We start from the raw sequence: 13,050 nt of genomic DNA on the forward strand, positions 1-13,050 counted from the left end.
GAACTTTTAATAAAATTGGCTTATATGCGGTTTTCGAGTAAATGCTAACAGTTCATCTACTGTAGGGAGGGGTAGCCCCCTCCCCTGAATTTAACTCGGCCAAAAACAAAATGATAAAGATTCTTGTTTGCTGGGCTCATCTCTATGTCAAATTTTGAATGTCATTCAAAAACTGATTTATAAAGATTGAGCTGGCCAGAGCAATACGAAAAACAAACAATGTTAACATAAATTCTGCCACGTATAAATGAATCACGGCTGTGTCTGAACCGATCTGTGGGTTTATTTATAAGATTACAATAAAACCTTTGATTGAATTCTCCACCTGATTCACTTTCTTATTGATTAAATCCTTTTAGACTCTTCTCTAATTAAACAGAGTATTTTTTTATTAAAGTCAAGCATAAAGTCATCAATTATACAAGCGCCATCTAATTTCTTTCAACTGGTCTTCTGCCGTTAGCTGCTATTGGATTAAATGGCATGATTAAAATTCAGTTTGAAACGAGATATAAATTACACCAGAAAGTCTGTCTTGGGTCCATAGATGTTTTGATGCCTCTGATTGTTTAATCCAGTGATTTTTGTGTTTTGATCCATTGAGTTTTGAAACATATCTCTATTCTGTATATAGTTTTTAGTGGACAATTTGTCTTTGCTTTTGCTGCTGTTTGCATACTTTTGTGTTTTTATTGCTTAACCCCTTAAGGACCAAACTTCCGGAATAAAAGGGAATCATGACGTGTCACGCACGTCATGTGTCCTTAAGGGGTTAAGCCATACATTTAAGATATCCCTGTTTTTCTAGCTTAATTTTTTGTGTGTCCTAGAAAGGAAAATGGATTGAGGTAACCGTGTTGGACTGTGGTTGCTGCAGAAATGGGATTTATACGTTTAGAATCCGCAAGAAAGGGACCAGGCCTTGGCACTAAGGGGGCCATTTATTTGTGTCAGACTTCTCAACAACTGTTTAACACAGAACCAGAGACAGCCCTCATAATCCCTACAGTAAGGGTAGGCAGCCTTTGACACTCCAAATGTTGTAGACTACATCTCCTCTGCTTTGCCAGCATTATGTAAGATGTAGTCCAAAACATATGCAGTGCCAAAAGTTGCCTAATCCTGTAATTCCTATAATTAAATCTGTTAATATCCAAGTAAATTGTTGCCTATTAATATGTTATTAATAAATGCCCCTCCGCATTTGAAAAAGCTCAGATGGGCAAAGCGAAAGGCGTTATGCAAGGTATTTGATGTTAAACTGATGGAGGAGAGATCACGATTCATTTTAATTTGAGATTACTTTAGTTTTTACTTGTATTACATTTACATTTCTTTATTTTGAACAAATAAAATCTGCTGAAAGATTTACAGTCCATGTGTTCAATCTGGTACTAATTCCAGGAGATCCATGACTCACTAGGAACTTGATCCCGCCAGGCAATCAATGTGAGGGTGGCACATAATAATCCACTCAGATCTAGTGAGTGCAATACCTAAAGCCTCCTTTTTTTTTTTTTTTCTTTTTTTTTTTGGCGTTTATATATCTGATTTTATTGATGCTCTACACTATATGTATTTATTTTTCATTTAAATGTGCTTTGCAAGAAATTATAAGAAAAAAACTTTATTAAGTATCGCAAGGAAAATACAATTGTTTGCCGTTTGTTTAATAAATGTACCTGTATTTTAGCAATATATTGTATTTATCATGTATGTTTTATGTTGCATTCTTCAGTCCATATTATTCTATCCATAACTGCTCCAAAAAGTTATTTTTATAGGATGTGACGGCAGATAAGAACCATTTGACCCATCTAGTCTGCACAATTTTCTAAATACGTTAATTAGTCCCTGTCCTTATCTTATAGTTAGGATAGCCTTATGCCTATCCCACGAATGCTTAAACTCCTTTACTGTGTTAACCTCTACCACTTCAGCTGGAAGGCTATTCCATGCATCCACTACCCTCTCAGTAAAGTAATACTTCCTGATATTTTTAAACCTATGCCCCTCTAATTTAATACTATATCCTCTTGTTGTGACAGTTTTTTTCTTCTTTTAAATATAGTCTCCTCCTTTACTGTGTTAATTCCCTTTATGTATTTAAATGTTTCTGTCATATCCCCCCTGTCTTGTCTTTCCTCCAAGCTATACATGTTAAGTTCCTTCAACCTTTCTGCAATCCATGAAACAGTTTAGTATCCCTTCTCTGAACTCTCTCTAAAGTATCAATATCCTTCTGAAGATACAGTCTCTAGTACTGCGTACAATACTCCAAGTGAGGTCTCACCAGTGTTCGGTACAATGGCATGAGCACTTCCCTCTTTCTACTTCTAATGCCTCTCCCTAAACAACCAAGCATTCTGCTAGCATGTCCTGCTGCTCTATTACATTGTCTGCCTACCTTTAAGTCATCAGAAATAATTACCCCTAAATCCCTTTCCTCAGATGTTGAGGTTAGGACTCTATCAAATATTCTGTACTCTGCCCTTTGGTATTTTTATGTATTTTTCACTAGGGATTTGAAATTTTTTTATGAGCAATATAAATGTGCTATTCTAATCACTTTTGTTTCATAAGGAGCATGTTCTCAATCCAACATTGTCTAACCGAAGATATATTGATATTGGTTTCAAACTGGTACTTAAAGGACCTCTATAGGCACCCAGACCACTTCAGCTTAATGAGGTGGTCTGGGTGCCTGGTCCAGAGAAACTGCTATGTTTATAAATGGGTTAATCCAGCCTCTAGTGGCTGTCTCATTGACAGCCGCTAGAGGGCTTCTGCGCTTCTCACTGTGAAAATCACAGTGAGAAGACGCCAGCGTCCATAGGAAAGCATTGATAATGCTTTCCTATGGACTGGCTGAATGCGCGCGCGGCTCTTGCCGCGCATGCGCATTCAGCCGAAGAGGAGGAGAGCTCCCCGCCCGGCGCTGGAGAAAGAGGTAAGTTTAACCCCTTCCTCTCCATCCAGCCCGGCGGGAGGGGGACCCTGAGGGTGGGGGCACCCTCAAGGCACTATAGTGCCAGGAAAATGAGTATGTTTTCCTGACACTATAGTGGTCCTTTAATTCTTGGCACAAAATGATATGGAGAAGCAAGTGTTATCTCTGCACAAAAATAATTCACAACAATTCGTTCCAGTAAACCCTCCAGTATCACATACATTTTTTTATCACATCGCTATCAATGTTCCATCATATATTCTGCTTACAAAGCACAAATACCCAGCTTTGTTTCATGCCAGCTTCCCTTAAGGACAAATGTGTTTGGAGACATCAAAAGAGATTGAACATGTGAACTAGGTAATGAACATGCCTTATGTCTCAAGAAGCACAAGCGATATTTTATTTATTTTACAAAGGAACATGTTTGGGAACTAAACCCATGGTTTGCTGCGCTTTTGCTGTTTGTATATAACAGAAATGGCTGATTTACCCGTGAAGCCTCCAAAGTTAATTCTTTATACCTTGAATCTATCAATTAAAAAAAAAAGTATATAGATATGCTACAAAAAAAAGCTTTTTACTACACTAAAAATTTTTTTAGAATGGTTATTAATAATTGTTGATCAATAAATAAAAAATAAGTTATGATTACTGAATATTTTTTACAATGTGGAAGTACAACTGGCATTACTTCAATGGCAGTATGATTTACAATGAGTAAAAGTTCAGATAATAACCAATAATAGGCAAACACACAGGCGCTACACTGAAGAAAATGAATGTTGCCTAATTTAATATTAGAGGTCTTTGCCTAATTTAATATTGGAGGTCTTTGCCTAATTTAATATTTACAATATTCATGGAGCACCTGGAAACAATTGATATTGTCATAAATTTGTTGTGTATGGCTTATGTTGCCTTTAATATTCCAAGCACCTAAACCACCTCGGCTTACTTATCTAGGTTAAAATGCTTGACCCCCAACACCGGGATAGGAAATTACTTACTGTTTTTGTCACTGTTCGAACCTTTAGTCTGAACAGTTCTGTAACATGATTTACTCTGGTATAATGGATCAATCTTATTGCAATTAGATCTGAGTATCTCAATATCTTGATATACGAGACAGCACCTGGCAGGACCTGCGTGACCTCCCACAATGCCGATCCAATTGTTCTGTCTTACGTTACTTCTCTTTAATAAAACTTTATTTACAAAAAAAAAAAAAAAGTGTGCCGCATCAGGCTTATTTTATAAAAGTGTCAATTTCAAGAAAAGTCAGAACTTTCATAAAACAACTTTTTCACAGCTTCGCAGCTGCCAATCAAGCTGCCAGGGGGATTCCTGCCTGGCTCACTTAGAACTATATTTAAAAGCAAAAGTGAGGGGCTGCACCTATCTCTGTGCTTCCTATTTATACACTGCTCAATGTGCTATGATACAGCAGGAGCACAATTTATCCATAAGGATTCTTAATGAAAAGTCTCTAATAAGACACTCCGGTGTATCCACTAAAGAGAGTACTGTCAGGTTTTCAAAGTGAATTTAAAATTTAAGGCCAGAATAGCAAAACAGGAAAAGACCTCCAAGTCCGCTATGCTTCCTGTTCTGCTAGTTCTGCTTTAAGCTGACATTCATTTTGAATGTAAGAAAACCTATATTAAATGTGTGTTTATCTGCTAAATGGGAGACATTTTTTTTTTTTTTTTTTCTCTGGAGTGTTCGTTTTATACTTCATTCTATTTACAATGTCTTTTATGTTTTTTATTTATTTTCTTTTTTAAATAAACATCCCTTTTAATGTAGTTTCTGGGAAAAAGAACTAAAATAAGTTTGTAAATCTGAGTAGCTGGGTGATTTATATCTAAAGTAGGAAATAAATCAAGACACAAAATCAGACACCTGAAAACACAACAACAAAATCTTTGGGTTCCTGTCACATCCCGTGATACGATCAAAAGATGACTTTTAGCAGAAAGCTGCAGTTTTCATGTTGCTTAGAAATCAAACCGACTGTCTAAGGCAGATATTTAAAGGTGTATTTTGTTTATGTACACCACTTGTAAACAAAAAGTGTGTTCTTGCCATTTGATGCTTTTCTGGCTGTCGGATTCTGTGCACAAATTAGTAAAAAAAAACATACCGCCGACATTACAAACCGACAAAGAGGAACACTTTAATTTTAGGGGTGTTTAAAGACACATTACTGTCTTACTGCTGTGGAGCTCCGTTATATACTCAGACATACTAACAATATGGAACTCCTAGAAAAGAGGGAGATTAAATAGAAAGAAAAGACAGAGGGATTGGGGCCCAAAATAAAGGCTGTCCCTCCTAATTAGGGACACTTGGGAGCCATGAAATTATGTTTACCATTTTAGTTAAATCCTTTATCACTAATTATCCATTTAGTTTCAATAATAAAAATAAATAAGAAAACCCCATTAAACAAAACTTGAATCCAGAGCTAGGATGCTCCACCAGTCGGATGCTTTTCTTGGTAGCGTGATGATGTTCAATTTTAAAAGGTTTTCATGTAGAATTGCTTGTAGTTGTTAGTCTTTTTTAAGTGTATATAGAAGTGGAGCGCAAAAGGTAACAATATACTCTAAAGTGATTAATCAGAAATGTGTATCTGTGCTCCAGGTTACAGTATTCCGTACATATAAAAAAGAGAAAGCAGTAGCAGTGTAATCCTGTTAAAGGGACACTATAGTCACCAGAACAACTACAGCTTATTGAATTTGTTCTGGTGAGTAGGATCATTACCTTCAGGCTTTTTGCTGTAAATACTGTCTTTTCAGCGAAAATGCAGTGTTTACATTACAGCCTAGTGATATCCTTCCTGGGTCATGGCTGCCTAAAACGCATCCAGACATTCAGTATCTCCTCACTCTGCATGCAGACACTGAACTTTCCTTATAGAGATTCATTGATTCAATTCATCTCTATGAGGACATGCTGATTGGCCAGGGCTGTGTTTGAATTGTGCTGGCTCTGCCCCTGATCTGCCTCTTTGTCAGTCTCAGCCAATCCTATGGAGAAGCTTTGTGATTGGATCGGGCTACCACTTCTGATGATGTCAGCAGACAGCTTGTTTTTCTGAGGCAGACAGGGCAGAGCCAGCAGCTTCAGGCTTAAATACAGTAAGATTTTTACTATATTTATGGAGGCAGTAGGGACCTAGGGGGGCTAGATGGTGGTGTTAACACTATAGGGTCAGGAATACATGTTTGTGTTCCTGACCCTATAGTGATCCTTTAAGTATACTTATTCCACAATATATATGGAGGGAGTATTACTCCTATCACTCTCATGCAACTTTACACTTCAGTGATTAAATGCCAATCAAAAGGTGTGCATTTCATCAAATGTATTACTAAAACTATTAAAACCAGTAACACAAAATGTGTATAGATATGTTTTGTATAAGAGGCTGGGGAATAAGGATGACAGCCCCTAACTGGAAAAAAGCAAGTGAGTATATGCAGCACATCCGCCACTACTTACGAAAAGCTCAGTCAGTTGGGTTAAAGATGTTCTGCAGTCTCCTTTTATGCAACTTCTTCTCTCTCCTAAACGATATGCAGTCAAATTTGCTGCAGGCTTCCTAGTCTCCGCCCACCATCTAGCATCACTTCGCACATCTACGCGTTTCGCCTATGGCTGCATCAGGACGTGATTTGCAATAAACACCATATTTGATCCTGGTACTTAAGGGCAAAGTCAGTATAGTCTGTCTGAGGTCTGATTTTGTTCTTCCACGGTTCTCAGTTTGTATATTCACTCGTTATGTCCATTACTCAATTAACCAAATTAAACTACTTATATACCAATTATAAAAGAAAGTCTAAAAGCATATACTATACATTCAATTACAGCTGCTCAAAAGTTAACATTATAGTTTATCAATTCACATTATGTAGTCCTACTGAGAGAGGAGGAAAAAAATATATGAGTATAATTAAGTACATATTCCAAAATAGGGCCAAAATGAGAATAATAAATAGCAGAACACATTTTTAAATTAAATTAAATAAAAGTACTTTTCAGGGAAAAAATGGGCAGAACTTTTTTTTAAAAAGGCAGAACTTTCGTTAAATAGATGATTATAGAAAAATAGGGTACAATACAGAGTAAGTGTTAGGACGAATCAGAATAACAAAATTACAAGATATATAAGGTTACATAAATTTGGGAATGGGCCAACATTATGAATAGAGATGGAAATAGCTTTTATGAAACTCTAAAATATAAATATAGAAATAAATATTTATAAAATGAAGATTATAAAAAAGTATAAAAATATACATTTATTGAAAATGACAAATTTCAAAGTCATTTAATCCATTTGGGATTATGGTATTTAATTTAAAATTCCATCTCCGCTTAACTTGGCCAATTCTCTTAATAATAACATTGCCAAATAAACGGGATTAAGTGCTTAGTGTCCCTTTAAGCAATACAAGTGCCCCTCCCATTTGCACCAGCAATTTAAGAAAGATTATATTAAAAACCTAGAACAGTTTAAAGGGACACTATAGTCACCTGAACAACTTCAGCTTAATGAGGTTGTTCAGGTGAGAACTATAGCTCCTGCAGCCTTTATCGTGTAAACACTGTATTTTCTGAGAAAATACAGTGTTTACATTGAAAGCAATGAACACGTCCAGTTGCAGTCACTCAGAGTGAACCAGAGGGACTTCTAAGTTGATGGAGGCATAAGATGCCTCCATCCACTCAGATCTGCTGTGCACCAGCATCCTGTGATTCAGTATCTCCTCCCATTGCATGCAGACACTGAACTTTCCTCATAGAGATTCATTGATTCAATTCATCTCTATGAGGGGATGCTGATTGGCCAGGGCTGTGTTTGAATCATGCTGGCTCTGCCCCCCCCCCCCCCCCTCCCATCTGCCTCCTTGTCAGCCTCAGCCAATCCTATAGGGCAGCACTGTGATTGGATCAGGCTATCACATGTCAGCAGACTGCTTGTTTTTCCTGAGTCTTAACAGCATGCAGATTTACAGCTTCTGGCTTGAATACAGTAAGATTTTTACTATATGAGGGGCCCAGGGGGGGCTAGATGGTCGTGTTAACACTGTAGGGTCAGAAATACATGTAGTTGCACTGGTGACTAAAGTGTCCCTTTAAGTTTCTAACAAAGAATAGTTTCCAATAAAGAATTTTTTCATCATTCCATGAATTACTAAGCAAAAAAATATATTATATATATAAATTAAATATTTGTGTACCATTTTATTTTTAGTTTGCATTCAAAATTCATTATTTACCCAAATATTTACATTTCACGTATCAATTTTAGTCTGAAAGCAAACCTTTTTTTGTGCACATATAGCATTTTATTTTATTTGTTTTAATTATTTGTGTGTGTGTGTGTAGTATGTATTGTATTTGGAGTTTGACAGCTCCATTTACCATATTAGTCTGACTTATGCTCAGTGACATAAAGAAGTGTCACATTTCTACAGGAAAACAACCATCCAGTTTCGATGTTCTCAAATCAGTCCTGTGGGAACTACTAATAGGCCAAAGAAAATCTTGGTCATAGACTTAGTCAATCATACTGAGTGATCCTTTGATTGAGTATTGATTGACTTGCGAATAGGGAATCCCTTAAGTAAAATTATACTCCTCAAACCACATCTACTGTACTGAGAATAGATCTGTTCCTGTGGAAACAATGCTATATTATTAAGAACATTGGGAAAAGTATGCAACGTTGAACTATTTGAGGAGGGATGTTTGTTTTATTAATTATTATTATTATTTTTTTTTATTTGGCTTTCTAATAAAAGGGACATCTAAACACCAAAACTGTTTTTAGCTTAAGTGGTTTTGATGTGTAGATCAGTCTAGGGGATTCTCTGTCATTTAGGAGTTAAATATGTTTGTTTAATCAGTACAAACAGAAGTTGCATTGCTTGAATGTACATTCACTCCTAATGTGTTGCAAGTACATCTCAGTTAGGTGTACCTAATAAATAAAAAATAAATAAAAAGTACAAGCATCATAAGAATCAGGTCGCTACCTACTGACAAACCTTACATTACAACTTTTTAATACAGAATCAGTGGTGTACCTAGCATGTGCCATTGGGTGCCAATGTGCAGGCAGATTTTTTTTTCATCAGTCAATCGGAAGTGCTGCCTTGGAGAGCTGGCAGTGTGAGGTTTGCTTCCCTGATTACCTCCGTAATGGCTACTCTGCAGTCTGGCATTCGCTAGTGAGTCCTATTACAGCTGCTGGATTTTCCTCGCTTGCATTCTGAATTGCTGAGCGCTGCACTGCGAGGGAGCGATTAGAGTCTTTATCTGCCGGTGGTGCAATCCTCGTGCTCCCTGCTGGACCATCAGGAACTCAGGGCCCCTGATAGTCTATCACACAGAGTTAACCCTGCTATATTTTTGAGCTGATTTTTTGGTAAAGTTATCTAAAAGATAGGTGCAGATGTTTGGAAAAGGGGCCAAAAGGGGTGCAATTTCAGTTATTGCCGTAAGCGTTATTTGCAGAAGATACGCCTCTATACAGAATAAATACTATACTAAATCTAAGCATGCTCCTGCAGAACACATTAAAAGAAAGCAACTTAAGTAAAAACTGTAGGTTATGTGCATTGCCAACATGATTGCAACTCTCTTTGGGCTCCATGCCAAAGTATTTAAAGGGACACTCCAGGCACCCAGACCACTTCAGCTAATTGAAGTGGTCTGGGTGCTGTACCCCTATTGCATTTAGTGCTGCAATGTAAAACATTGCAGTTCCAGAGAACTGCAATGTTTACATTGCAGCTCTAAGTCTGCCCTCTGTGGAAAGGAAAGCAACTAGAGGGCTTCCGGAATCCAAACCGACCTTTGGTCGGTAATCTGACGCTGAATGGTCTAATGCGCCTGTGTGGCCATTGCTGCACATGCGCATTAGGTCTCCCCCGAAGGCTGACGTAGGCGGGGGAGGAGCATGGGCGGAGCCTAACCCACCGCCAATGTCCCATTCAGTTTTAACCCCTTCAGCGACATGGGATAGGGGTAGGGGCACTGCAGGATCCTGCAGTGCCAGGAAAACGTGTTTGTTTTCCTGGCACTGTAGAGTCCGTTTAAGTACCCATATTTGAAAAAACGTTTGGTCCATATGGTAGCTAGCGAACTATGAGATTGGGATCGGGGGGTAATGAATACATTTTAAAAACGCTCTTCCAGAAGACTACAGGTATATTTGAATAAAAGTTCAAGGTATCACCAGATTGCATTCATATACTGAAATAATGTTCAGGGCCCTGCTTGATAGAGTTGCATGAAAATATTATGGTTTTCTTTCCAGACTCTCCTCCTTTGCTCTAGAGGTATCCTAGGAACTCACTAATCTCTTCTGAGTCCATGAATCTTATGCTCTAGGACCACACATCATGTCTCTCCAAACAGCTTTTTTTAATGATATTTTGACTTAAAATTTAGTTGTGGGGGAAACTTACATATTTATATTTGTTTTGAGATGTTCATAAGAGAGATTTTTAACCTGTTTCAAATATGCCAATTTTTTTGTTCTTTCTACTTTTAGGTTGAAGCGATCCTTGTTAATATTTTTGGTGGAATTGTCAACTGTGCAATTATTGCGAATGGTATAACGAAGGCTTGCCGAGAACTTGAACTAAAGGTTCCATTGGTAGTCCGACTTGAAGGTAAATACCATCATTTCAAATGTGTCTATCACTAAATACACCTGATATAGGTATGCATTACATCAAAATGATACTTGTAGAGCAAAGCAGTTAATGACTCTTTGTGTTCATATTTAAGTAGTGACACTTTAAAATAAATGTAACCGGTCAGGTACCACTTTGCAGAAGACTAGCATAGACGAGGCAGGGCTATATTAACATAAAAAGCACATAATGAAAAGTCTCTAGTAGATCCAAGGACAAGAAATTGAGTTGAGGAGTTGAGATACAGACTGTACTTGTATACCTTGTCCAACTTGACTCCATTTAGGTTTCAATATAGATTCAGCAACATCGGTATCACTCAGGCTGCTAACCTGACCATGGTCTCATCACCTTCTAGAGGTGTGAGGTGATCTTTTTGTATTGGTACATTTCATTATTTTTTGGACACTTACCACCATAATCAGTAAATCCAAAGAATACTGTCCACATTTGGATAAAATTTACATCACTAACGCAGAAATATAACTTGTGTGTTAGCAGTCTAGTGAGCAATTAACCAATGGCAGTGGTGGCAGTAGAGCCATAGCATCCCTCATATGTAAGTATTCAAACAGCTTGCTAATGGTTTGACAACTTCCCTGGGATCATGTTCTCTGCATTGAGCTATTGCGGCAGTGCATGACTTTGCTCAGGAAAGCTAACAGAAATTCCATATAGGAACTGTCTGCTCTCCATAGAGCAAATAGCTGGCATTAACTAATTGACTTCTTACACTGGAGGAAGTGCCACTACAGTGCACTACAACCACTACATTGCGCTGAAGCGGTTATGGTGTTTAGAATGTTCCTTTAAAGAGATACTATAAGTGCCATAAATACAAAGCTGTATTCCTTACACTACAGCTCCCTCTCCTCCCCTCCCCCTCAGTAAATTAAGGGTTAAAACCCCTTTATTTACCTACCTGATCCCAGCGCCAATGTCCCTCTGCACTGTGTCGTGGCTCAGCCTCCTCCTTTGACCCGTGCCGAGTGGGCGGGCATGCACGGCAAGTGCCACTTACGCATTAGACCTCCCCTATATTAAAGCATTGAATCGCTGGTTTCCTATGGGGGAAAATATCTGACGCTGGATGTCCTCATGCAGAGCGTGATGACGTCCAGCATCAGATAACTGACCAAAGGTCCGTTTGGATGCAGGAAGTGCCTTCAATGGTTTGTATTTCTAACACTATAGTTCCCCCTTTCCTAGCTAAATTCACCCTCTTTCCCCCTTCCTGTTCAAAAACATGTGTAAAAAATTTCAAGCACCAAAACTCCCTTGGGGCTGCTCACCTCTCCACCTCTGATAACTTTATCGAGAACCTAGGGAACCACTGAGTTATAACACAGGGTGTTACATGCACCCCTTTTATATTTAATCTAGAAAACCCTGTAAGTTACAGGGCATAATTAATTTACGTATGTTTTCTTGCACTTGATACACTGTATAAACCTAAAGAACTGACACCTAGGAGTTTGTCACTGTGATGCTGTCAATTTAATTTGTCCTCTTCTTAAGTAGGAAAACACGTTCATGTACCTAACATCCCTAAGGCAATTGTGTGTCTCAATTTAATGTGGATTTGACTCTTGTAGTAGCTAGAAAAAAAAGAAAGGAAATGTTCTGAAGTCTTTTAAGGACTCCCTAAACATTAGTAGTTTTACTGCATAATCACACTTTTTAAAAAGAACATTAATTTGCTGTCACCTAGCTATCAAAATATGTCAGGAAAACAGAGCACAAAATAATTTCACAAAGTGTAGATGTAAAATTCTCCAAGTGTTTGTTCCTGTTGTGGCAGATCAAAGATGATATAAAAAGTCTGAGTATCAATGACTGTGGCAGCCCTGATTATATATCAACCAGCTGACCTATTGATGTGAGTGTCACATCATCTCCTCAAATTAATGAGAAGAACCATTTTCAGGATTTTTTGGCAGATGTTCATAAACACATTTTCTGAAAAACCTTTCAATACTCTTTGGGCATATTGAATTAGAAGCATAATAAGGGACACTTAAACCTTGTGAATGTTTTAACATGTCTGTCTGATAATTCACCACTCATAACTGGGAAGCTGTAGCTCAGTTTTTGCATAGTAATGCTGTTATGGATGGCATGGCCAGTTTTTGCATTGCATAATGCTTTCCTGTGGGGTTTTGGGTGACACTGGATGTTCACATGCATAGCTAAAAGTCGTCCAACAATCTGGAAGTCCCACTAGTGCAAGGCTTTACAAATTTGTTTGGAATCCAGGAGCCATCTTTTTATTTATTTTTTAAATCGGCACAGCGTTGGAAAAAAGGGTGAGTAAAAACACCTCTCTTGTAATCAGAGGGAAGCAGGTACCTAAACAGATACACACTCTCTGACAGG

The 13,050-nt window shown here is 37.8% G+C and overlaps 1 protein-coding gene across 1 annotated transcript in view; it reads left to right on the forward strand.

The window, feature by feature from the left end:
* Nucleotides 1-13,050, forward strand: part of SUCLG2 (succinate-CoA ligase GDP-forming subunit beta) — a 269,052-nt gene that overhangs the window by 228,057 nt on the left and 27,945 nt on the right. The window contains exon 10 of the mRNA XM_063426806.1: nt 10,530-10,650. Coding sequence (XP_063282876.1) covers nt 10,530-10,650 — 121 coding nt within the window. The remainder of the gene's footprint in view (nt 1-10,529; nt 10,651-13,050) is intronic.

This window comes from Pelobates fuscus, chromosome 7 (genome assembly GCF_036172605.1).
Source record: "Pelobates fuscus isolate aPelFus1 chromosome 7, aPelFus1.pri, whole genome shotgun sequence".
Classification (NCBI taxonomy): domain Eukaryota; kingdom Metazoa; phylum Chordata; class Amphibia; order Anura; family Pelobatidae; genus Pelobates; species Pelobates fuscus.